This window comes from Gastrolobium bilobum, unplaced genomic scaffold (assembly GCF_033153095.1).
Source record: "Gastrolobium bilobum isolate Gb01-03AN ecotype WA unplaced genomic scaffold, APGP_CSIRO_Gbil_v1 utg33838, whole genome shotgun sequence".
Classification (NCBI taxonomy): Eukaryota; Viridiplantae; Streptophyta; class Magnoliopsida; order Fabales; family Fabaceae; genus Gastrolobium; species Gastrolobium bilobum.
Window position 1 is genome coordinate 3,007 of NW_026897281.1, and position 27,303 is coordinate 30,309.

Below are 27,303 nucleotides of genomic sequence, written 5' to 3' on the forward strand. Positions count from 1 at the left end.
GGCCTGGCTGGGCCATGGTGCCCTTTATCTTTGCTGATCACCTTTCCTGCAATCGCCAGGCATTGTTTTAGATGCTTCTTCCTGGCGTTAGACGTTTCGCCCCCGCCGCTTAAACCTCCAGAGATCATATTAATTACTCTGTGCTTGATGGTTGCAGAGTCTTCTTCTTCAACACGCCTCCTTCCCCGGCTCGGGCTTGTCTGTGTTCTGGTTCTTTGAGGTGAGTCTTCTCTTTGGGCTCGTTCTTGGCGGGACCGAGCGTTGGCCTAATTGGTTTTCCTCCTTTCTGGCGACTTGCTTCGGTCGCGGTATCGCCTGCCTGATCTGGAGGGGCGAGCATTATCTCCTCCGCTTTTTTGTGTACCGCTTTTAATGAGTTCGTCAATCTCGTCCTTGAGGCGCCTGCAATCCTCTGTGTTGTGGCCACTACTGCGATGAAACTTGCAGTATGGTGCGACCTCTTTGCTTGGTAGCTGGGGCCTTTGGGATCCTCTTTGTAATCTGTTTGTAAGACAGTGTGTGACCATCGTTCAGATGTGTCCCGCCCAGAATGGCGGGCGGAACAGCTGGATGCTTGGTATCCTTTTCTACTTTCATCAACATGATTCCTTCCCTTGCTGATCGCCTTTTCTTGACAGTGGGAGTCATTAGCTCGACTCCCTTTGTATTCTTCAATTCTCATAAATTCCTGCGCCTTTTTCTTGACTTCCTCTAAGTCAGTAATTTCATGTCGCGCGAGCTCGTAAGCGAACTCTCCTTGTCGCAAGCCTGACAAGAGTATATGTACCTATACTTTGGGGTCTAGGCCTTGCACTTGCAAGGCCTCTTTATCAAAACGATCTAGGAAGGACCGGAGGGTCTGGCCAGAAAGTTGTCGGACTTTTTCAAGGGCGTGCACAGATTTGGGTACAGGGCGACTGGTTGCAAAATGGGATTGAAACTTGCTTGCTAAATCATCCCATGACGCAATGCTGCCTGTTGGCAGGGTGGTGTACCAGGTAAGGGCTCTCCCTCCCAACAATGTTGGGAAAGTTCGGCACATGAGTAAATTCGTTTCGCCGTGGAGTGTCATTGCTGCTTCGAATTTCTGGATCCACTCAAATGGATCGGTATCGCCAACGTATGTGGTGATGTTAGAGGGACCCTTGAAACCCAGGGGTATGGGAGTTAGCCTCAGGCTATCGGTCAAAGGCTTGTTACGCCCTGACGTGTGGGCAGGCGTTACTCTGATATGTTCTCGTTGTGGACGAGGCATTTGTGGGGCTTCAACGGAGTAGGAGAGGGCTGGGGCTTGGTGGAAAGCTTGCTGAGCATCATATGGTTGTTGGTTAGGATTCGGGCAAGATGCCTGAGGTTGTGGAACGGCTGCGTTATGGGGTTGCATAGCGTAGCCATGGAAAGGGAAACCAGCTTGGTGAGGTAGTTGAAAAGGAAAAGCCACGTTAGGCGTGTATGGCCTATGAAGGTATGGGGCGACCATGGGTATCTGGCGGTCATGGTATACTGGCAGTGGTTGACTTTGGGCTGGTAACGGAGGACGGGTGAGATAGGCAGGTCGTGGGACAACTGCTGGAAATGGCATTCCAAAATGGACTCCGGGGGGAGGTGGCTGGTTTAGGACTACATTTTCTCCCTGCATCTCGCACATGGGTGCTTGATGATGTTGCAGGACGATCCTAGCATCATTCGTTGGCAACTGTGGGCCTATGGTCTGTAGTACAGGAGGTTGGACTTCTCCAGCGGTCCGCTCGGCTGGGGTCGAATGCATGGATGGAGGGGAGCTTGGTTGTACTGTCTGTACGTGTCCTTCTGGCGTCATGGCCCTGGCGTGCTCCGCTCTCCTGGTGGTGACAACCATGTAGAGTTGTAAAAAGCGTCTGGCGGTTGTTTGTTAGTAAGAGGAAATGACCCGTCAAATGGATCTTTGGGTAAGAGAATGGGAATAGAAGTTTATCTTTTCCCACAGACGGCGCCAATGTACCGTTTGGTTCTGTGAGCCCACTATGTACCCTTTGAGGGTAATGTTGTTATATGGATGGTACCTCTAGCTGAGGTAATGACCAGGCTAGAAGGTATTATTCCAAGAACAAGCAAGCAGATATCAATGGTAGACAAATAGTAAGGGTATGACTTAAGAGTAAATGGGCATAAATACAGTACATAAAAGATCCTCTTCCTGCTGTGCCCATGAGGGCTATTTATAAGGAAAATGGTGTGGGTTGGTGAGGTGGGGGTCAGCCCTCCTTGGGATGTGTTCCCCTGATGGCAGTGTTAGGCGCAGTTGGCGCTGCCACAATGGCAGCGCTGCACCCACTGCATCAGGCGATGTCAGCACTGAGCAAAGTGGCAGATTCCTTTGCAGTGCTTATGGTGACTGCCTTTAGCGGTTAATGTCCCAAAGTGGGACATTTTGGTGTATCTTTTAGACGTGCTGCAGTCTTGAAGATCGTGAGGGTCCACGTCAGCCCTAAGGGCTGACGCAGAAGAAGGCTGAGGATTGGGCCTGAGTAACTGGGCCGCTCCAGTGCTTGGGCCATCCGAAACACATACAAACTCATCTCTCTCACTTTACTTATCTGAAAATTCCGAGTTGTTAAAATGAAACTATAATGATGTATGAGAAAAAGTAGCTTCAGTAGTTAGGTATCACTCTTACCTTCTTGTTAGGAAACAGTTTTTTCAATTCCACACTTGCCGTTACAGAGTAATATTTGTCCTCTCCAATCTTAACATGCAATAAATACCCACCAAACATCAATTCAAGAATATATGATATTTGATGTCTGGATGGAAAACAAATATTTGATAGCTGATAAAGCTGATGGAAGAAGAAGTTGTCCATCCTACAGACTCCTCTTTATGCATGACAAATATCATAATTCATTGAGAGCTAGATTGTAAAATTTCCTTGCATGTTTTAACTTACCTCTGTAGTTGGTTGCATGGACTAACTGCTATTGATCTCTAACAGTTACATATATAAATATTTATATATTACTATATTTCCATTACTTTGATAGAAACGCATGCATGTTTGCATTTGTGATTATATAGCATAGGAAGCAAAACAAATCACAATCATGGTTAAGAATGCTAGACAGAAGTCGTGCACAATGACCTATGCAAAAGCAAAAGTTAGCAGATTATTTTGTAACGACAGTTCAAGTCTTTAAGAAAGAAGCAAAGATTATTACCAGTAAATCAGTGACATAATTACCACCTCATAAAGGTGAGCCAATCTTAGGAGTACTTTTCCATTTTCAAATTCCTGTAAAAGTTCATAAAAACAATAAATACACATCAGAGAAAAAATGAGGTAAATACACATCAGAGTTTTCAGCAACGCAAATTGTTTCATTGAGTGCCTCACCAACACCTTTGGCATCATCATGAAGCAACCTCCTAGAAAAATATAAAGCAAATCATAGATTATAACCAACTAGAAGCAACTAGAACTTGAATATAAAGGAAATGTCAGCCATCATTCATTATTTATATCCTATATAGTAAACTGCAAAAGCAACTAGAACTTGACATCAATAGGGATGAATGAGAAATATAACCAACCTGTGGAGCATCAGCTCTAATTGACCATCTACCAAGCTTGAACCCCAAACTGAGCGGTCCACCAACACTGAGAGTCCCATACTGCTATCTTGCATGTATATTCCTAAATTAACCTGAAAGAATGGTGGGACACCATAATATTTATTAATATCCCCTTGCATAAACAAAAGAATGTACCAGAATTTAATATAAACAGAAAATAGATGCAGTAGGCTCAATCCTCTCCTATTCATGCATATAATTTTTATTATGGACCGAAAAGAAAAAATAGGAACCCTTGTCAGGTTAGAAAGATTGATGCAAAGACTGTGTAGCTTTTTTTCCTCCATGGGGTGGGGGAGTTTGGGGATGAGTTTATGTTGCTGATACAAATTTGGCAGCTAACCTAAAATCAAATCATTTATGTTAGATTTTTAATTGACTGTCAAGGCAAAATGTAACAGACTAGCAGATGGATTCTTCCATCGAAATCTGAAAGAACTTTTTCTATGTATATAGTACATTGCCTGCTGGAAGTCTGTCACTAGGTTCACCCCATGCAAACTTAATCTTTTTTACCAAGAAAGCAAGTGCAGATGAAACCAACCCTTATGCCTGCAAATCAAAAAATTGTAGATCTTTTAAGTTTACATTTATGATATCAACAATTAAAAAGAAAATTATTAATATGCACCTCAGCAAAGCCCATTGAGAATCGTTTTGCATAATCAGCAGCAACATGCTGTCTTTCTGTGCCACTAACGGCATCATGGTGCTGAGCAATTGCTAAAGCATCAGCTAATGCATCAGTATTTGGTCCTGATTTATTCCATCCTTTAAAAAATTCCAATTGCTTTGCTGCCTAAATGTCAACAATAAAGCAATAAATGTTGCCCAAACAAGGAAAAACGAGTCATGAGAGCTCACAAGAATATAACAAATTACCTCATAAAGTAAAAGAGGCCAAGATTTTACCTGATAGTAACCACTCATTACTCTCACATAACCCTTTAAAGCTGGCCTACTTGTAAAATAACCAGTCCAATATGCATTTGGGTGATCTGCATACCTGAAATTTTGTTCCTTGAATTCAAAATTGAGCTCTCTAAACTACTTGTGAGGTGAATGCTCATGAATAGCTGTATTACCTCAGCACCCTTCTTTGGATGTTTAAGGGAAGGAAGGGAACTCTCTTCCTCTTTTTTGCAAGTTAAAGTTAAAGTAGGATAAACGACAGTTAATCCCCTTTTTAATTTTAAAATATAACATTTCCCCTTCCCTTCCCTTCCCTTCCCATCATTAAAAATCTTTCAAAGGTTTGAGTCACTCTTCCCTTCCCCCTCCTTAACTCTCACTCCAAACATATAGAACTAAAGTATCCAAAGAAAAAACTCACAGGAAGAAATCATCAGTCTTAAGAGGCCATTGCTCATTAGCTGTATATTTTGCATCAGTGTAGATTGATGGTGTTGAATATAATGCATTGAGACGCCCATCCTAAGAATATGCCGCCAAAAACAAGTAAAAATTAACTCAAAAGGAGCTAAACCAGTAAGTCCCTTCAAAGATGCAAAACAAGAACTCTAGAGAAACATTTTAGACAACAACTGCACACTAGAGAACCTGATTGATGTAGTGTGTTGCCTTGCTAACAGTTGTGCAAGTAATGCGCGCAAGTATACGCGACAACAAGTAATATAGGGCTGTTATAAGTCACAGTTATCGTTCCCACAAGGATTGTTGGCGTTTTGAAGTGTTTTGAAGTGACTAACATTTGTAATTGCTTAAAACTGAATTACTATTTGAAAATAAAAGAAATAAAAAAATTGTAAAGTATAAATAATCTAGAATGGACCTAAAACACTACTGTTCACTTTTCTTTAGAATTTTATGAATTACTTTCCTAAGTTATAAAATAAGCAGTAAGAATGAAGCAACTTAAATGACAGATGTGACAAGATTTTTTTTTGTATTTAAAATTTGAAACAGAACAGAGATTGAAATATGAAATAACAAAGGAAATTGGAAATTTGAGTTGATAAGGATGTTCAAAAAGGTGGGTTGAGTTCTGGCTCTCCTTCCCCACAGTGCTTGAAAAATAATTTGATTAACAAAAAGCTCATCCTAAGATTCTCAGTTAACAGAACTGTATTGTTAATTTTAATCTCTTAAAAATTATTTTATCCCAAAGTTGCCCACTTCCATATCTCTATGCCAAGTGGGATTAGGACTCTTGAGACTCAGGTCTAATATTATATGAGGTCTCATTCATTTCTGAAATGAGATCCCTTAGATGATTTCTCATCTAACTCCATGTGTCTAATGCAGATTCCAGAGTTAGTTGGTTCTCAACAACTAAATCCTAACCAAACCTCTGACATTCGGCCAAAATGCAGATAATTTTAAACATTAGAAAAAGCATTAAACAACTGAGATATAAAAATTATAACCAAAAAACCAAACATTTAACAAGCACTGAAGTTTGGGTATCACCTAAACCCAACCTCTAAAAAGTCAGCCACTATCCATAGGGATGAGGCTTACAAACAGTAACAGAAAACTAAAGAAATCACAAAATAAAAATGCTAGAAACTAAATTACAGCACTGGCCTAACAACCGGCAATCTCAGTGCTGTAAAGACATGCATCAAGTTCATCAGATGAACCAGAATCTCATTACAAAACAGAACTTAAAAGAAGATAAAATAAAAATTGTTCAGAAAACAATAAAACTAAAAACAGTAAATCAGAACCAGAGAGGGAAGAACCGAGACTATGACTCACTCCTCTTTCCCTTTTTATAGGGTTCATTTCTTTCTTTGCACGATTTTCCTCTCCAGCTCAGCAGGTGTCACGCGCTTCTCGCGCGTTGCAGGCAGATGGTCCCCAGCAGCTCCCTCCTTTGCTCAGACAACCTGGATGGAATTGTTGCTCCTGCAACTCGTACGTAAACTTGCGCTTACAATCGCTCCAGCCATCAAAGCACGGACACGGTATTTTTTAAGAAAAATGCGTGTCGGACACGGACACGCTCTGACACGCGTTCGACACGTGGTCAATATTTTAGGACACGTTGACTATCCCGACACGCGACTTTGACCATATCAGACACGGTCAAAGGGTAGAAATGTAAATTTTTTGAAACTTTTATAAAATTAAAATAAATTTAAAATAAAAAAATTGGGAACCCAACTTGACGGTGTTGCCTGCGACTCCGGTGGAGAACAGGGCAGAACGCCACCACCTCACCTCCATTTTCATACTCTCCGGCAACGTTGACATCGACGATGGAATCATACCCTCCTTCGAGCATGAGAAGAAGAACACAACGCTACTGAAACTGAAAGCTCAGATTTTGAGCAAGGAGCAAGCACCAGGGAGAAGATGAAAGCGAGCAAGCAAGAAGCATGTATTGAATACGAATTGGATTTGAATAGACAAGGAGCAAGCTCAGATTTTGGACATGAAGATGAAAAAATGGAAATGGATCTCAACAGCAAGTGGATCTCAACAGCGGTGTCACAAGACGACATTGAACGGTGTGCGTTTTCTACTTTTTATTTTTTTGTTTCTTTTTATTTTTAATTTTTTATCTCCCTTATTTATTGCTTTCCTTATTTTTCTTTTGGGCTTTTTTTAATTCTGATTTCTTTTTGGTATATTTTTCGTATTGTTTAATTTTTGATTTATTTTATAGTTTAGAATTTTTTTATATAATTAACTTAGCTTAATTTATATGTAAAACAATTTCTAAGTACAATGTAATTAATTTATTATGAGTTGTTAGATGTATTAAATATAAACTGTATTATATTTATTAAAAATATTATTTAATATCAAAATGTGTCCTAACGTGTCGAAATCTAACATTTTTTAGAATTAACGTGTCGCCGTGTCGTGTCGTGTCGAGTCCCGTGTCCCGTGTCCGTGTCCGTGCAACGTAGGCTCCAACCTCCACTGAGTAACGGATTTTGGTTTGGCTTTTTCTGAACCAAAAGTAAGGGCTAGGTTTTTTTTTTCTTGTTGTCTTTTCTTAATGGACCGTGGATGTGGGTTAATTTGGACGGATGAACGGTGAGAAGAAGACGATCTGATCGTATGGGTCGATTTGTGGCAAGGGTTGGGCATGGATGATATGGATTTTGTCGGCTGGAACTTGGGTTTGGTTGCACGATGCTAGGGTTTTTTTCTTCTTCGATTTCTTTCTTGCGTTTCTGAGTCTGTCTTCTCTCTCTTTCTTTTCCTTTGTGTCTTTCTTCTCTTCCCTTTGGGCTTTTTATATTTCTTATTACTAGATAATGTCCATAAATTTCACGATAGGTACCTAAAGATTCGTAATGAACTTCAATAGGAGCTTCTCTTGAGGAAAGAACCCTTTGATCTAGTCTCCATCGGAACCACAAAGGACTGTCGAAATTTATTCTTTTCTGTCGAAAAGCTCCAATTGCATCATAGGAATTAAAAAAAGGGGTTCTTTTTTTTCGTATACTTATAGTTATTATCGCGAATTCTTTCATTTTTAAGGTTTCTGCGATTGGACGGATTATACCTATTCGCACAAATACCTTGACGATTCCCGCTAGTTAATACATAAAGCCCAATAAGCATATCTTGAGTTGGTACGGAAATGGGATCCCCAATAGCTGGAGACAAGAGGTTCGTATGGGAAAACATAAGTAAACGAGCTTCTACTTGAGCCGCAAAAGATAAAGGCACATGAACAGCCATTTGATCTCCATCAAAATCTGCATTGAATCCCTTACAAACTAATGGATGTAAACAAATAGCACGCCCTTGTACTAAAATGGGTTGGAAAGCCTGTATGCCTAATCTATGCAGAGTGGGTGCTCTATTCAGCAACACGGGATGTCCCTTCATAACTTCTTGAAGTATTTCCCATACAATTGGTTCTTTTTCTCGAATTTTACTCTTCGCAACCCCTATATTTGAGGCTAATTGTTTTCGAATTAGACCACAAATGACAAATGTCTGGAAAAGCTCTATTGCTATTTCGCAGGGCAATCCACATCGATGTAATGAAAGTGATGGACCCACGACAATGACAGAACGCCCCGAATAATCTACCCGTTTGCCAAGCAGAGTCTCGCGAAATCTTCCCTCTTTGCCCTCAATTATATCTGAAAACGATTTGTAAATCTTATTATGACCATCCCTCATTGGTTGTCCGCGGATTCCATTATCTAGAAGTGTATCCACGGCTTCTTGTACCAGTTTCTCCTGACACATTACTAATTCCCCAGGCGTAGATCTACTTGCTGTTAATAAATCGATAAGAGTATTGTTCCGATAGATAACTCTTCGATAGAGTTCATTAATATCCGAACTCATTAGTTTACCCCCATCTATTTGAATAATAGGTCTCAATTCAGGAGGAAGAACAGGTAAGAAAGATAAAACCATCCATTCTGGTTCTATATTTGTTCGGATAAAATGTTTAGCCAATTCCATGCGTCGAACCAAAAAACTCTTTCTTCTTCCAACTTTTTTATCTTCCCATTCATTTTCATTGTACGTAAATTCCTCTTCTCCTAATTCCTTCCATTCTACCAACGAAGAATCAATAATAAGTCTTAAATCCAGATCGGATAATTGTTCTCGGATAGCGCCAGCTCCACTAGAAATTTCTCGATTTCGAAATGTATCGAAACCTTGCGTAGTAAAAAAAAGCGGGATGCTATATTTCCAAGATTGAATTTCATATTCGAATGAACCTCGTAATCGTAAGAAAGTGGGTTTTTTAACAATAGGTCTAGCAAACGAAAAATTTGGATAGGATCCAATCGGATCTCCCCCCTTCAAAATCGGATGTGAAGGTCTACCTTCATCCGGCTTAGTTACACCAAATAAAAATAAAAAAAGTGGTTTCCGCTTTCAAATTCTATAAAACCTAAAATCTAAAATAAAAGGTTTACTCTTTACTCAAGTTATACATAAAAACAAAGCAACATTTCGTCGCCCCATTTTTCTTTTTGTTTCTGTCGTAATTGAGAAGTGGATAAAAAATTCTTGAGTAGTCTGTCCCCTTTCGAATGTGGAATCCCGTTAAATTGAATTCTTATTATTAATTCTTTTTAATGAAAGGAATATCCTGGAATTCATAAGAGATTTCCTTGTCTATATATCATTCCATTCGATCTTTTAGGTCCAAACTTCACCTCGATGGTTATGTCACATGGTTATTTCACAATGTCCTTACTTAAGCCTATATGCGATGTATAGACTACTTTTAAACCATGATATGTTTGCTTATTTGAACATATTTTGAGTTCTTTCAAAAATAGCTGGAATAGTGAATTACACAAAAAAGTCTTTTTTTTTTTCACGAGGTACGTACCAATAAAAATTAATATTTATTTGTTACTGAATCGACCATAGACCAATTCTTCCTTTTTTCTTGGGAGTATTCAATACACCCATAATTCTGAGCTTCATGTTACTTATCCCAAGAGACATGTCAGATCCAGGACATCCCAATTCAATTGAATGGGATGACAGTTTCTCATCCGAAATCTGTACAAAAAGGATTTCGATCAAATCACACATCGCAGTATACTAGACCTTCTAATTCTTTAAGAGGTTTATCTAAAAGATTCGCGATATAACCAGGAAGACGTTTCAAATACCACACATGGGTTACTGGGCATGCCAGTTTTATATAACCCATTTGGTATCTACGTATCCGAGAATCCGCAAATTCGACTCCGCATTGTTCACAAAATTTTGGATCATCTTTTTTATCTCCAATTACTCTATAATTTCCACAAGCACAAATCCCGCTTTTGATAGGCCCAAAAATTCTTTCACAAAATAATCCATCTTTTTCAGGCTTATTGGTTTTATAATGGAAAGTATAGGGTTTTGTTACTTCGCCAACTATCTCTCCATTAGGTAGGATTTTTTTTGCCCAAGCACTCATTTGTTGGGGAGAAACTGATCCAATTCGGAGTTGTTGATATTTATAGGGATCAATCATAGAATACGAACGCTGATTCAGTCCAATTAAGCTTCCTTCCTATGAATCCGGAAGTTCTTTTCAGACACAAGGAAATGATTCAGGTCCAGAGCCAAGGATCGTAGTTCTCGAACGAGCAATCGAAATGATTCGGGAGCATCCGCAGGTTTAGGTATTGTTCCTCCAATGATCGTAGTCCCAAGTACTTCTTGTCGAGCTTTAATATGATCAGATTTATAAGTAAGCATCTCTTGTAAAATATGAGCAACACCAAATCCTTCGAGGGCCCAAACTTCCATTTCGCCTACCCGTTGTCCTCCTTGCTTGGCCCTCCCTCGAAGGGGTTGTTGCGTAACAAGTGCATAATGTCCACTGGAACGTCCGTGTATTTTATCATCAACTTGGTGAATTAATTTCAAGATATATGGTTTTCCCATTATAACAGGCTGTTCAAAAGGATTCCCCGTTCTTCCATCAAATATTCTACTTTTTCCCGGATATTCGGGCTCAAATATCCATGGATTCGATGTTTGTTTACTAGCTTCATATAATTCAGAAAATACTAGTTTTCTCGAAGCCTCTTGTTCATATCTCTCATCAAAGGGTGCTATTCGATAATGTCTATCTAGCATACCCCCCGCTAATCCGAGTGAACATTCAAATATCTGCCCTACATTCATTCGTGAAGGTACCCCTAAGGGATTGAAAACCATATCAATGGGTCTTCCGTCTTGAAAATAAGGCATATCCTGTCTACACAAAATCTTTGAAACGATACCTTTATTTCCATGTCTCCCAGCCACTTTATCACCGATTTTAATCTCACGTATCTGTAAAATATATATACGAATCGTTTCTGGATTATAACTGGAACCCCCCCTTTTTTTTATCCATCTCACATCAATAACTCGACCCCTACCGCCTATAGGTAGTTTTAGGCAAGTTTCCTTTGAGGTGGATACCTGAATGCCAAGTATAGCCCGTAATAATCTATCTTCCGGGGCATACGATGATTCTTTCGCCATTTGGGGCGTTAATTTACCCACTAAAATATCGCCCGTCTCTACCCAAGATCCCAGGATCACAATTCCATTTTTGTCTAAATTTCGGAGTAAATGGGCTTCTAGGTGTGGAATTTCATTAGTGATTCTTTCAGGACCGTGGCTTGTCACATGAGTCTGAATTTCGTATTTCCGTATATGAAAAGAGGTAAAAATATCGTCATAGACCAGACGCTCACTAATGAGTACAGCATCTTCAGAATTGTAACCCTCCCATGGCATATAAGCTACTAATACGTTTTTTCCCAAAGCGAGTTCGCCGTCAACCGTAGCCGCACCGTCTGCTAAAATTTGTCCCCTTTTTATGCATTTACCTCGCCGAACCCGGGGTTTTTGATGCATGCAAGTATTTTTGTTCGAACGTTCATATATAACTAATGGAATGCTTATAGTATCTTTATTTCCAACTAAAAGTATCTTGTCAGTATCGGTATAAATGATCTTTCCGCCATGTTCGGCTATAGTGGCAACCCCCGAATCGAAGGCCGCTTGGCATTCCAATCCAGTCCCAACAATGCACTTATCGGACCGAGAGAGCGGAACTGCTTGGCGTTGCATATTAGAACTCATTAAAGCCCGATTCGCATCATTATGCTCAATAAAAGGAATGAGGGAAGCCCCGATAGAAAAATATTGGAAGGGAAAAATACTTCGAAGATGAACCTGTTCCCAGGCAATAGTAAGAAATTCTTGACGATATCGGGCCGGAACAATCTGTTCCTCCAGAATACCTTGATTCAGTGCCAAAGAATTTCCTGTCGCCACCATATAGTATTCATCTCTACTTGGTGACAAATAAAGGATGTGTATTTTTTTTGATCTTTCAGAAATTTCAAAAAATGGACTTTCTATCGACCCCCAACGACCAATCCTCGCATGAATCGCTAGGGATCCAATAAGTCCAACATTGATTCCTTCCGACGTGTCAATCGGACAAATGCGTCCATAGTGACTAGAGTGGATATCTCGTATCCGAAAACTAGCAGTTCGTCCCGTCAATCCCCCGGGGCCCAAATAACTCAATTTTCTTCCATGAACTATTTGGGTCAATGGATTGGTTCGATCCAAAACTTGAGATAATGGATGTAATCCAAAAAAAGATTCATAAGTGGTTGTTAATGGAGTTGAAGTCACCAAATTCTGAGGAGTCGGTATCCATTTATGTCTAATTGCTCCACATATCGTCCCTCGAACCATATTTTCTAAACGAACCAAGGCCAATCCAAATTGGTCTTGTAATAGATCTGCTACAGAACGAATACGTTTATTTTTTAAATGATTCATGTCGTCCAGTGTACCCATTCCAAATTTCATTCCAACCAAATGATCCACAGCTGTCAATATATCTCGTGGTAACAAAAATGTATTGTTCTGCGGTATATCAAGATTCAGCCTTCGGTTCATATTTCGTCGACCAATCCTTCCCAGTTCACATCTTTGTTGAAAAAATTTTTTTTGTAATTCCTTACATAAAGATTGAGAATATATTGGATCTTCGCCTACACAAGCAAATTGTCGATAAAACTCCAAAATAGCATTTTCTTTTGAACCTATTTTTTTTTTCTCCTTATCATTCAGGAAAGACAAGAAAATTTCAGGATAGCAAACATTCTCTAGAATTTCGATTAAATTCGAACCCATAGCTGATGATAGAACTAGAATAGATATTTTCTGTTTCCTACTCACACGAGCCCATATTCTTGCTTTTCTATCAATCTCTAATTCTAATCTCCCTCCCCAATCGGATATTATGGTGCCGGTATAGACCGAAATTCCGTTATGATCTAATTCTGATCGGTAATAGATACCCGGGCTTTGCAATATTTGATTGATTACAATTCTGTATATTCCATTTACTATAAAAGTTCCCCAGGAATTCATTAGAGGAATGTTTCCAATAAAAATAGTTTGTTCTTGGATATCTCTACTGTTTTTCCAAATTAATCCGGTGGATATGTATAATTCAGAGGAATATGTAAGTGATTCATATACGGCATCTTTTTCTTTTATCAAGGGTTCTGTCAATTGATATGTTTCTACAAATAATTGAAATTCAATTTCGTGATCTGTATCTTCAATCTTTGGAAACTTAAAAAGTTCTTCTGTTAAACCCCGATCAATGAACCTACAAAATCCTTCAAATTGTATCTGATTCAACTCGGGTAGTGTGGACATTCCCGCATTTCCACTCCCAAGCATTTTCAATCTCCCCATATATTATATAGAAAATATATCACGATTTGCTATTATTCTTCATCGAATCACATGAATAGATTTAGCAAAAATGGAATTTCTGTTCTTTTTACTGAATCACATGAAATTTTACTCAACTCCGTGTACAAAATACCTATTAAAAAAAGAGAGGAATAAATAGAATTTGATACTCAAATTGGAATTTCCACCAAAACAAACAGATAGAACCTAAATTCGAATCTAAATGGAAACAAATTTGAACAATTGAAACTTAACCTTTTCAATTGTTCAAAAAAGAATTCGAATTCACAGATAAGAGAGAAATTTTTACCCCTTTTTCAATAAAAAACCAAGATTTATTGTTTATGTATTAATTCGGATTTTATGATTTCATCAAGAAAAAACCATTTTTGATTCAAATTCAAGAATAGTTAAGGAATTACAGGAATTCATAGTTAACAGTTGTGATTTGTCCCGAAATTCTTTCTTTCCGAAGGTGTACGTTTGCTTTTTCAATAGAAAATAGGGGGTATTCTTATTCATATATTTTTTTTGTATCATTTTTTTTGCGACATGGCCGAGTGGTAAGGCGGGGAGCTGCAAATCCCTTTTCCCCAGTTCAAATCCGGGTGTTACCTGATCGACAAGAGAATTGAAATAGTGAAAGGGGATTAATAAATATTGAAACGATATCCCTTTCACGCCACTACTACATGTAGTGTCCGTCTATTGACCGAGTCTGGGATTAGGTTGGAAAGGTATAGATCGGACAGGTAATCTAATTCTATTTTAATTCTATTTCTAGATTTTCGATTTTTTACTTAATGAAATTACTGAATGAAATGGGGGATAAAAAAACATAGGTCTTATTTGATTATTCCTACCTGTTAGTAATATCCATTAACTTAATACTTTGAAGGATGTCTCCAGATATTTTGTTTATGTTTATGAATTTTATCCGATTCTAGTAGAATCGGATAAAAACGTGTTCGATGTTCTAATTTGATTTTTTGGATTCTTTCGTCAATCGTGTTCGACCATAACCCTATTTTTGTTTGACTCTGTACCAGCGATTCTACTATTATTATATGAAAGTATTTGAATATAATAAAGTATTTCATATTGAGTGAATTATAAAACAAAAAAGAATACAAGAAGAAGTGAACAATAATGAAAAAATTCCTTCATATTGATAGAGATAGGAGACAAAATTTACATGGATCTAATAAGTCTTGCTTGGGCTGCTTTAATGGTACTTTTTACATTTTCCATTGCACTCGTAGTTTGGGGAAGGAGTGGACTTTAGGGGTACTACTAATTAAGTTAAGGGATCACAACCTGTATCAATTGTTTTTTAGGCCTGATTCTCATTTTTTTTAAGTATGTTAATTAGTACGAATTATACTAATTAATGGAATGGAAATCGATCTGCATTTCCTAATTCTATTGTATTCTAGTGGTATAATGCACTCTACGGATAATATAGAAATATAAAATACTCTTTCAATCAAACAAATCTTTCTTTAATTATTATATTCCCGTGTTCATATTTTCAAAGGAAATGGAATACAAATCGGTTCGTATTACTTGTATTCCATTCCAACCGAAATCTTTTTAAGATTTATATCTCGATGAACTGGCTTTTTCCAAAGTTATATATGGAAAATAAGGAACCGCGGAACCCCTACCCCTATTCTATTTTTTTGTCCCCTTCTTTATTTTTTCAAAAAAAAAAAAAAAAAAAAAAAATAGTTCTATACTATTAAACGGATACAAAATTTGTATAGTAAATCGACGCAGGAAGTGTCTAATGAGATACTACACATAATAAAATAATGTTATTCCTTGGGACTAATACCATATTACGTATTTACCATATCGTTTGTTTTATTTTATTATTTGTCTTTTTAGTTCGAAATTTGATTTCCACTTTATTGAACTCATTGCAGATCATGGCTGAAACGTCCAAAAATGGGTTGGTTTTTAACTTCCTGAAATATGAAAAAGTATCTCATAGAACCTTCCGATCGTCTTTCAACTATTTACTCAATTACTTCTTCCGAATGATAGAGATATTTTTCATAAATATGATATATATATATTTCTTTTTCTATGATATTATGATTGTGGAAAAAAAATATGAAATATAAAAACTCAAATTGGAAGAATAAGAGTTGCTTTTTGATTATTTCAGATGGTAGAAAGAAATAGATTTTATTTCTTTCTACCATATTATCCGGATTTCATAGAAATCTGTTGATTCTAGTCAGATCATTTTATCTAAGACTAAGGCCAAAAATTCAAATCCTTTTTTATTCAATCATTGCATGGATAAGAATGAATAAGTCGTGTTGAAGTAAAATTACTCACTTTGGCTTACCGTTTTTACATAAATTATAAGTAAAAAGGCAGTAGGAACTAGAATGAACAGTGCAGTAGCAATAAATGCGAGAATATTGACTTCCATAATCTCTATGTTTTATTTCTCTTTTATTTCGAATAAAGAATTCGGGATTTAATCCCATAGAGATGATACATCTTTCGTTGGTAAATTCAATGGTATAATAAATTACGTTTCCATGCTATCAATATCAAATCGGATCAATATCACGAATAACAATATCCGAGCTATTAAGAAGATATTTCCTCCATACTATATTAAAAAAAATTTATTTCTGATGCAATCAAAAATTCCCTTTTTTTCTTTGTTCGTCGGAATCTTTACCCTAAAAAAAAAAGAAAGAAGGAGCCTTGTTAGGGATGATATATTTTTTTTTATTTGGATTCTATTTTACACACGAAATGAATTGATGTCTTTTTTTTTTATTGGATTTGTATTGGGTCATCCGAGTCTTGCTAAGCTCCAGAAGATGGTTCCACGTTTCTCAAATTTATCTAGTTTGTCTCGAGAGTCATGTCAGTTAGGGAAGCACACTCGTAGTTCGTTTCCCGATCGTGTCAGTCGTCGGTCTTCGTCTCCTTTTGCTTTAGTTCATTCAGATATTTGGGGTCCTAGTCGTACCGTTTCCACTATGGGGTACAGATATTTTGTAACTTTTATTGATGATTATTCTCTATGTACTTGGTTGTTTTTAATGAAAAATCGGTCTGAATTGTTTTCCATCTTTAACAAGTTCTTTAATGAAATCCTTACTCAATTTGGTGTTTCGATTCACATTTTTCGAAGTGATAATGCTCGTGAATATTTGTCTCATTAGTTTCAAACCTTCTTTGCATCTCACGGCATCCTTCACCAGACATCATGTTCACACACCCCTCAACAAAATAGGGTTGCTGAACGCAAGAACCGTCACCTCATTGAAACTACTCGGACACTTTTGTTACATGGTCATATCCCCTTCCAGTATTGGGGCAATGCTGTCCTTACAGCTTGTTATCTCATTAATCGCATGCCTTCCTCCGTACTTAATAACCAGGTACCACATTCTGTGTTGTTTCCCCATCAACCTTTGTACCCACTCACTCCTCACGTTTCCCTTATTTTATAGAATCAGTTGATTTTAAAAAAAATGGTTTATTTTTTATATTTTATTTGTTTTCACTAATTTTAAGGGAATAGGATATTGTAACAACCGGTCAGAATTACTACTATCAATCAATTTCATCATTAGACGATTATATTGATCCAACGGCTATATTTATTTTTAATTTTATATGGTTATGATTCCTCATATTTAATACTTTATATTTATTTTCAACTTTGCATGGTTATGATTTTCCATAACTTTATATTTATTTTCAACTTTGTATGGTTATGATTTTTCATATTTAATGCTTTCACATTATATTAAATATTGAGAATCATAATCATACAAAGATAAAAATAAATATAATCGTTGGATCAATATAATCGATCTAACGGTGAAATTGATTGGTAGTAACTCTAATTGATTGTTACAATATCCTACCCTTTTTTTTAACAAGCTAAACCATACTTTTATTTTTTATAAATAAATAAGACCATCTGCTGATAATTATATTCCTAATAAGTAACAAACTAGATCTGACTGACACATTTAAACATACACTTAATTCTTTAAAACCAAAACTCGATCCAGCTCGAACCATTAAACGACTTAATAAACATTGCTCTAGTCTCTACTTTGTATTGAAGACAACAACAATATGATATTTTATTTTTCTATATTATTGAAAATAATTATGTCTCTTTTATTTTGCGACATGATATGTCACTTTATGTTATTCTTGCGGTTCATAAATTTTTATAAGAAATTAATCCTTTCATTTTCACTTAACATTATTAAATCATTTAAAAAAACTATATTAAAATTGAAACATGGAATAATCGTTAATTTATTTATATATAATTGAAATTATCTCAAACAAGTAGAACCCTTACTATATAATATCCTAGGAAAAAACAATATATTAAAAAACTATTTTTCGTTTAATTTCCCCTAACGAGAAAAAAAATAATATATCAGAGAGGAAAAAAATAAAATGTTCCCCAATGCTAGAAGTAAAAAAAAAAAATCATCAGCGAACAGTTAAATTAACTGGCTGTGGGTTATTTCACATTGATTAATAGGTTCCGAGTTTGAGTCTTACATACATATTTGTGATAAAATTTTGATAAATATATGATGGGATAGGATAAACTTGTAATAATAATAAATCTTACACTAAATTTTAATTAGTGATTTTCGTGCATATAATGATTAATATTTATTGAGAATTAAAAATTAATTAATGAGTGAGACCTAATAAATCTTATTTATTAGATGCAGAAAATGAATGGTTAAGATTTGATGTAAGAGTTATTATTCTTACACCGATATAAGATGATCATATCTCGTATATGATTAAATTAAATTAAATTAATAGATTAATCCATGAATTGGTCAGGAAATTCCCATAATGCCCTTGTCTTGATTTTTGCTACAAATAAGAATTGCATCTGCTGCTACAACGGCAGCCATTAGGAAGAAGAATAAACATAACATGGAAGACAGTTTCAAAGTACGAGTTGAAAAAGCCTTCGGTTCTCTTCCTATCCCTTCTTCTTCTCTCAACTCTCTTTGGTCTCTCACCCAAGACGAGATAAACGACACTCCCTCCTCCAAACGCGTCCATCAATCCCAATCCAAACCCAAACCCAAACCCTATTCCTCTTCCCAATTTAGGGTTGAGCTGGAGAATGACCTAGAAAACCTAAACAACAATGACGATGAAGAAGACGTGCGTGGACCCTCTAAGCCACCCGATTACGATGATGAACAGTGGGAAATTAGGTCTGGTATTGGCCTCGATTGCACCCTTGATTACGAGGTACTTTTCATTCCCTTTTATCTTTTTTCCAATAATCTCTAATTATTATTATTATTATGCTGAGGAATATAGTATAATTCAAATTCGAATTCAACCCACTTCACTCAAAAAATTAGACGACCCTTATTGAATTTTCTTTGTGTTAAAAGTGCATTCGAATCAATAATTTAGCTGATGGGTTTTTTTTCCCTTTATGCTTTTTCTTCTTGTTGTTGTTGTCGTTGTTCTCGAAGTTCTTGAATAAAACACACACACAGACACACTTGACTCAATCACCTTATGCAGCAAGAGGAAGATCACAATTGCAAATAAATTGAAGAGTCTATTATGATGGTGATGAACTAAGATTATATATTTAAAATTCGAATTGTGCCAACTTCACTCAACTTTGTATAGTAATCAAAATTCAATGATTCAATCATTTTTTCCTTCTTGCAGTCAACAATTTAACTAGTGAACACTATCAACAATTGATTTTGTGCTTCTTTGTTTTTGTTATTGTTTATATTTGTTTTAAGTTTTTAATCCTCAAAATTTAGATTTTTTTGTTTTTAAAAAAAAAAAGAACTTGACTGAATCACTTTATGCAGGAAGAGGAAGATCGGTATGACAAACAGGCTATTGGCAAAGAGAATTCGGGGGATCGCGTTTATATGAAGGATATAAATGACGATGGGGTTGAGATGAGTTCTTGCAGTGAAATTCCCACTATGTTCAAAGATTTTATGAGAGACCCACGTGCAAATCACTTGGCTGCTAGGATTAGGCTTAAGCAGGATGATGAAGCAGCTAAAAAAATTGATGCTTTGCATGTCTCCGAGAAATCTACACCTGACACTGGTGGTGGTGGTGGTGGTGTTATTAACCCCAAGTCAATTTTGAAGAATAAAGAGAATCATCCTTCGGAAACCAGGTCCAAGAAGCGTGTTCGGTTTGATTCTGAATGTGATGATAGAGGTAATGATGATGAGAATGAAGGAACCAGGGATGTTCGCATGAAGACTCCTTCAATGGAAGAGATTGCAGCTTCAAATCAGTTATCTAAGTCACAGGAATTTGCTTCAGCAGTTCCGGATTATATTCGTAATCCTTCAAGATACACACATTATACTTTTGATTCTACAAGTGACATGGATGACAAATCAAATACAGAAGCATATATGAGCTTCCTTGAATGCTTAAAGGGGTCAAATGCTGCTGCCACGGGAACTGGATCGCATGCAGATGATGCTTTGGATCATCCATCAGTTACCTTTATACCGAAGAAGAAATCTGGTGATGATGCCACTACGGGAGAGAATGAGATGGTGTCAAAGCAAAAGCTTGATGTTGACAAGGAGCCCATGAATAAAAGAGCTTTCACTGTTAGAATAGCTGCTGGTGACACACAAAATAATGATGTTTGTGCAATGGAGGAGGATGAACCAGAGGTTACTGAGGACACTAAGAAGGGCTTGCCGAGGTTAAATCGTCAGTTTAGGAAGAAAACCCAGGAGGACTTGGAGGAGCCTATTGTGTAACAGGGTAATGAGTTCCTAGACTCAGCAAAATTAGCCAAAATGGGACTTCTGACTACAACCCTTTTTTTTTAGGGTCATCTCAGACTAGTGCTCCCTTCTATTAATTTATGAACTACATCATGATGTACCCAGATTTTCATTTCGCTGTATTAGTTTCTTGAACTGCAGTAGGTATAAACTTCAAATCAAGCATAATAATTTGTGTGGAGATTAAGATGTACTGAAAAAAATTTATGAAGCCCCGAACGGAAAGCAGCAGTCAATTGCTATTTTTACATTTTTTTAATAATCTTCAAAGGGAGAAACGACCATCATGATCAGTGTTATAAAAACATGATCGATCTGGCCAGGTTGATCTGAAAGCCAGTGAATCGATCATATACCCGGTTCGATTTTTATATTTGATCGGTCATGTCATTGAACCTTTTTGTAAAAATTGGTGGCTCAGTGCCTGGTCCGGTTTTATAAAAAAAAAAATTATTTGTTCTTATCAATTGATGTTTTTTTTTTTTTTTTTCACACACAAATAATTTGTTTTCTTTTGAAATATTTAAGCAATCTGTTACATAGATTATGTACCTATAATACTAATATTATCTTGATTATACAATATACATGGAATTTTGATTTGATTTATAGTTAGAGATGTCCTCTATTGAACCTGAAGCGTCGTCTATTGAACCTGAAGCATCGCATCAGTATCACAAGTATTATATATTTGATTGATCTTTTGTTGGATAACGATGTGTAATTTATTGTTTTTCATATAGGTTATACTTACTACTTTTTCTTTTACTATCCTTTACTATCAAATTTTAACCGATGATTTTCGTCAATCTAATAGTTATAATCTATTAGGTTATACTTATTTATTAATTATTAATTTTCAATAAATTATAACCGTTAAATTGACGGAAATCGACGGTTAAGATTTGGTAATAAGAGATAGTAAGAAAAAAAAGTAGTAAGTATAATTTTCCCCTTAAAATATTTGGATTTGGTATCACTTTTTACATGTATTTGAGTATATTTATAACTTTTTAAATATAAATTATAGATTTACATATACTTACCAGGTCATGTGGTTGAACCAGTGATCCACTGGTTGAACCAATGATCAAGTGACCTCGTACCTCGATCGGATCAATAATTAGGTTGGGATTAATCAGTGTTTTAAAACCTTACCCCACATCGGGGTCGACCTCGCCGGGTCACTGACCCCGTCTCTCTAAGGGTTTGGATTAGTAGTTAGACCCTACTTGCACGTTGACCCCTCTAACCCCCGAAACCCTCCGGTTGAACCCGTCACATCGTGGTCAAAGGGGTCATTGCATTTTAAAAAAAAAAAATTATACACAAAATAACATTGTTTGATGTGTAAAAAACAAAACAAAACAAAATGTTAGAGAATAGTATAACCCATTAAAAAGCCCTCACCCACCAGCTTAAACTTTTGGATGAATTGGTTCTTTACATGGTATCAGAGCTTCAACGTCTTGGGTTTGATCATCGCCGCTCCCCATTTTCTTTGTAGAATTTCTTAGTATAGGTAGGCTAGGCATGATGCATTGTCCACTCTTCACGCCCAGACCTAGACTCAGTCTCCCAGATCCGGAGATATCCTCCATCGTACTGGTTCTTCTCTCCCCACTATTAATTTGTCGTGTGGCCGCTTCTCCTCCACTATTCTCTATTGGGTAAGGGATGTTGTAGGTGCATAAGAATGACAAGAGCCTGAGTTTAATGATATAACTTTTCATTAACTCCATTGAATGTGTTTTATACTTTGATATTTTGATTAACTTGTGAATATTGACTTGCAGATGTAATTGGTTGAATTATATTAAGTATATTTTGAATCTTTAATGATCGGTGGTTTGATTATTTTCAATTTTTCTTACAGAATATATGTTTTTATTTTTTTAATGTATAAAATTGGATCAGCGAAGTGATCTCGTGACCCTCTGGTCGAACCCGTGACCCGTGACCCCTGACCTTAACTGCGTCAATAGTCGAGCCGGGTTTTTAAATACTGGGTTTAATAACATTGATCATGATGCATGTCAATCCTTATATAATAATAATGCTATAGAGACAATCATTGTGAGGTCCATAATTTTTAAAATAAAAAGAAAAGAAAAAAAAATGTAACACAAGTATCTATATATTTGTAAGAAATTCAACTTTTGTCATCCAACATGACAAATGCAAAACTCAATCTTCAAAACATTTTTAAGAGAATATTTGTTGTGCGTAATTTTAATTATGTTAACTTTCTAATGTGCGTAATACGTACTTTTCTCCCTCGTATTCCGGTACCTTAATTTTTGGCTCTGCTTGTGTAATAATTAATATGCGAAACGCAGTTCATGTTACGATGAGAATTATAAGCTCCGACATTTTACTTCAGTGTAAAGGCATTTCAAATCTCGTAAATAGTTAAGTAGTGAAAAAATTAATTATATGTAAAAGTTATAAGCAAGGTTGAAAATCTGTAATTAGAAACATTGTTAATTTTGGCGAGGAAGATAGTTGGGATACCAAGTAGGAAACTCATCCTCCTGTAATGGATTCTTTTGCTCTTGCCGATTTGATGTGTCCTATACTTGGGTGTTTTCGTTTTATTTCTTTTGGACCCGAAAATCAATAAACTCGCAGTATTCAATAAAGCAGGCTATTTCCAGCAAACAAAAAAAAAATAAAAAAATCTATTTCATCCTTTTGGACTTGCATCAAAACTTGTATTGTCATTTTTGGTATCATTTACAGATACAACAAATCAATCATGTATGGATTTGAGCGAAAGTTTTAGGAAAAATACGACCTCTAGTTTTGCAAAAAGACCACGTACAACACCCATACAACATTCATAAAAAAGGACCAACTAACACACTTAGAACAATCGCTTCCTGCAGCCTGGGGCTCCACAGTAGCATGGCATTTGCTTTATCTTCCCATTGGAGTCAAAGACACTATCAAGCGCATAGCCATAGTCATATGTCAGCTCCTGCAAGAAATCAAAGAGATTCAAAACATTTATCAAAGACTTCAGAATAAAACCCCAAAAGAGAAAACACCAGTACACAAGACTCTCAGACTTTGCAGGATTGGAAGTAGGCCCACCCTTACACTTCCATTTTCACACTGTGACGTCCACTAGTCACATATATAGGGGTGCAAATGATATAAAAAAGAAAGAGAATAAAGAAGGTATATCTATTACCCACAAATCCTCCCAAAATCTAATTCATGAAACATCCCAGAAACAATAGGTAACAGAAGTAAGAAAATAAGCATGGCTATAAAATAAATTTCAACAGTCTAAAGTGAGTTGACATAGCTACCACCATAATTATCAATAACAAATATCAGCAAACATGTTAATTTTTCGGCCACATCCCCAACCCCAATATGTTAACAACATCCCCAAGAAGACAAATCGGGGGAATATAGAAAATGAGTTACCTGCAAAGTCGGAAGCAAACAACACTACTCGAGCCAATTTCGAATCATGGTGTGTGCTCAAAACACATTGAACAAATAGATTAGGCTCGCAACAATGGTTTATAAACCTAGCAATATTTCCAGTAGATCCTGCATCAATACAAAACTCCGGCACACTTTCAGAACCTTGGTCATCGCATTTGTCCAAAAGATTTGCAGGAAATGCTACATTATTTGACCGCCTCTGTCAAAATTAATGTCACCAAAGAGACGAGAAAAGTTCTAAACATTTAGCTGAAGTAGCTGAGAAAAATATAATCACATGATAAGGTTTCAAAGGATTCAATACCTCTCTTCCACCAAGCCCCTTGAATGTTTGCAAGCAATCTATGTCAAAAATATAATTGTTTTCCAATACACTTTCCATATCTTCCGTCCTAGCAAGTATTCCTGTGTACTCACAAACTGGGGCTCCAGAAGGTATAAAATCCCAAGATCTAACGGCCCATCCTTTCTTCGCAGTACGGAAAACCTATGTAACAATTTAGTTGAATAAACAAAATTAAAAACTCAGTATAGTTATCTTAATAATCTAAAGATCTTAGGATACCAATACAATGTGCTACCTCCAAACGATATCTAAGTCCTCTTTGAGAAGTTCGGTTCACACAACCAGGACCACAACCACATTTGGGGCCACATTCAAAAACTACATCTTTGGCTTCAACTAACCTGTCAATTTATACATAAAAGCAACCACATCAAATATTACAGCAAACAAAATTTAAATGCCATTTCACCAATCAAGTTTCTAACCTGCCACCATCCCGAGATACATAAGGAAAATCTGAGCCATTAAGCAACGCACATTCACAAGTTTTCGGATCAATTTATACAAAAGCCTTTGAATTCATCGTAAGGACAAAAAAACAACTGTGTTGGAGGGTTCTCGAGGACTTTGCGCGCCCGTTGCTCTGATAAGTCAATCACAAGCAAAATCAGAGAAGGCACACTGCACCGTAGGCGGTCGCGGTTAGCAATGGCTCTCTGACAGCTGGACGCATTATCGCGGTCAATAATAGTCCAACACGATTACTCCCGCTCGGGTTATAAGCAAGCGCTACCAGGTTAGTCCAACACGATTACTCCCGCTCGGGTTATAAGCAAGCGCTACCAGGTTAGTAATCTTTAACCGTATACTTTTGTGAGTGTGAAGATACGTTGTTAGGTGCTCCGTTTTTTTTTCCATTGAGGCCGAACCTAAACCTGTGCTCGAGAAATAGCTGTCCATATACTGATAAGGGATGTATGAATTCTCGAGAAGAGAGGAGCCGCGGTGGTCCTTACCAGGGCTTGACATGCCGCGAATCCTCTTGAAAGAGAGGGGTGCCTTCGGGAACGCGAACACAGGTGGTGCATGGCTGTCGTCAGCTCGTGCCGTAAGGTGTTGGGTTAAGTCCCGCAACGAGCGCAACCCTCGTGTTTAGTTGCCAACGTTGAGTACAATAATGAATCAAATAAAGAAAGAACTGATAAAACAAATCAAAATATAATTGACTTTCTTTCGATTATACACAAATCTTATAATACTAAAAGTTTTGAAAGCTTGTCGATGTGGGACATAAAAACGCAACGGGTGCAGAGCTATTGTGCCCTTTGACCATTCAAGCTTCGTCTTCGCTTCCATTTCTGTGGACTGAGATGGCTGGAGGTATTATTCAGCAGTTATTGAGGAGGAAACTCCAGCCTCATTCTACTAACCCTTCCTTTTTGTCATCCATCATAGCAAAGAAAGATGATGCTGGCTCTACTGGCAGCAGGTCCTTAAGAGCACTTGCATTAATTGGAGCTGGTGTGTCAGGGATTTTGAGTTTTGCAACAACAGCATCAGCTGATGAAGCCGAGCATGGCCTGGCATGTATCCATGGCCTCACAAGGGCATCCTCAGTTCATATGATCATGCTTCGATTCGTCGTGGTCATCAAGTTTATACACAAGTCTGTGCTTCCTGCCATTCTATGTCTTTGATATCGTACCGTGATTTGGTTGGTGTCGCTTATACAGAAGATGAGGTAAAGGCTATGGCAGCTGAGATTGAGGTGGTTGATGGCCCTAATGATGAGGGTGAGATGTTTACCCGCCCTGGTAAACTCAGCGATCGTTTTCCTCAGCCATATGCAAATGAATCAGCTGCTAGGTTTGCTAATGGAGGAGCTTATCCCCCAGATCTAAGTCTTATTACCAAAGCCCGTCACAATGGTCAGAACTATATGTATTTATTTGCCCTTCTAACCGGTTATCGTGACCCTCCTGCTGGGTGTTTCGATTAGAGAGGGACTTCACTATAATCCTTATTTTCCTGGTGGAGCAATTGCCATGCCTAAAATGCTTGCTTAATGATGGTGCTGTTGAATATGAAGATGGTACGCCTGCTACAGAAGCTCAGATGGGGAAAGATGTTGTGTCATTCTTAACTTGGGCCGCGGAACCTGAGATGGAACAGAGATCTAGAATATTATTAAGTACCTTCTCTGGTTGTTGTAATGATATAAATGTGCATGTAGGTCTGCTGTAAATGATGAGGATGAGATGAGTGGCCTTCCAAATATTCAAAAAAATTCATAAGGTAAGAGCTGTTACTGCTTTGATGAGTGGAATGCTAGAGCTATGTAACTATTTGGACTCAAGAGTTGAATGCTTCGGATTTGATTTAATGACAAATTTAATTACATTTTTGTTCTGGACTCATAAAAATCTGTATTTAGTTCAATAGTTCTTTTATGGAGTTCAAATTCTGTAGTTTTTTTCTTTAATTAATTTAGACAAAGAAATATAGCATATGTTTTTTCTCCCTTCGAAGTTGCTGTTCTCTTTGTGCTTGAGTCTTTTGGGTAATATATGCAGAACATAGTTCCGACCGAGCTGAGTTTTTGAAGCTCTGCAAGAGAGTAGAGTACACAATCCGAGCTTGGTACCTTCTACAATTTGAGGACTTGATGGTATTATTCATTCCTTGATCTTTTGATATAGCTATCGATACCTTGTTGTTGTGGAGCCTGATTCTTTTATGTCTTCGGCAACTCTACTCCCTCTTTGACCCTGTGCATGGGGCACAGAAGTTGGAACAGCAGAAAGCTAGCTCATGAAGAAATTGATGCAGAAAGCTAGCTCATGTTACTAATGTCTACAATCTTGTTGATATTATATGAACAGATCCCATAAAAAATGATGGTATTTGTTATAAACTAACTCAACC

General features: G+C 37.0%; 4 protein-coding genes and 1 pseudogene across 4 annotated transcripts; 2 read left to right on the forward strand and 3 right to left on the reverse strand.

The window, feature by feature from the left end:
- Positions 1-6,143: 6,143 nt before the first annotated feature.
- On the reverse strand, positions 6,144-10,540 carry LOC133305721 (DNA-directed RNA polymerase subunit beta'-like). The gene is given in 4 exon segments (XM_061505963.1): positions 6,144-6,178; positions 7,820-8,007; positions 8,009-9,136; positions 10,107-10,540. Coding segments are annotated over 4 exon segments (1,785 nt in total).
- Positions 10,541-10,566: 26 nt separating this feature from the next.
- LOC133305717 (DNA-directed RNA polymerase subunit beta) lies at positions 10,567-15,650 on the reverse strand. The gene is made up of 2 exons (XM_061505959.1): positions 15,640-15,650; positions 10,567-13,786 (listed from the first exon to the last, which is right to left on the reverse strand). Exons 1-2 carry the CDS (start codon positions 15,648-15,650, stop codon positions 10,567-10,569), a joined length of 3,231 nt encoding a protein of 1,076 aa, XP_061361943.1.
- A 3,091-nt stretch (positions 15,651-18,741) lies between these two features.
- Positions 18,742-21,007, forward strand: LOC133305720 (uncharacterized). Its single transcript, XM_061505961.1, has 2 exons — positions 18,742-19,083; positions 19,674-21,007. Exons 1-2 carry the CDS (start codon positions 18,757-18,759, stop codon positions 20,601-20,603), a joined length of 1,257 nt encoding a protein of 418 aa, XP_061361945.1. The 5' UTR covers positions 18,742-18,756; the 3' UTR covers positions 20,604-21,007.
- Positions 21,008-23,366: 2,359 nt separating this feature from the next.
- Positions 23,367-24,931, reverse strand: LOC133305718 (histone-lysine N-methyltransferase, H3 lysine-9 specific SUVH4-like). The gene is made up of 5 exons (XM_061505960.1): positions 24,864-24,931; positions 24,674-24,779; positions 24,397-24,579; positions 24,069-24,291; positions 23,367-23,610 (listed from the first exon to the last, which is right to left on the reverse strand). Exons 3-5 carry the CDS (start codon positions 24,472-24,474, stop codon positions 23,597-23,599), a joined length of 315 nt encoding a protein of 104 aa, XP_061361944.1. The 5' UTR covers positions 24,475-24,579; positions 24,674-24,779; positions 24,864-24,931; the 3' UTR covers positions 23,367-23,596.
- A 135-nt stretch (positions 24,932-25,066) lies between these two features.
- On the forward strand, positions 25,067-27,190 carry LOC133305719 (cytochrome c1-2, heme protein, mitochondrial-like; annotated as a pseudogene).
- The last annotated feature ends 113 nt before the right edge of the window (positions 27,191-27,303 follow it).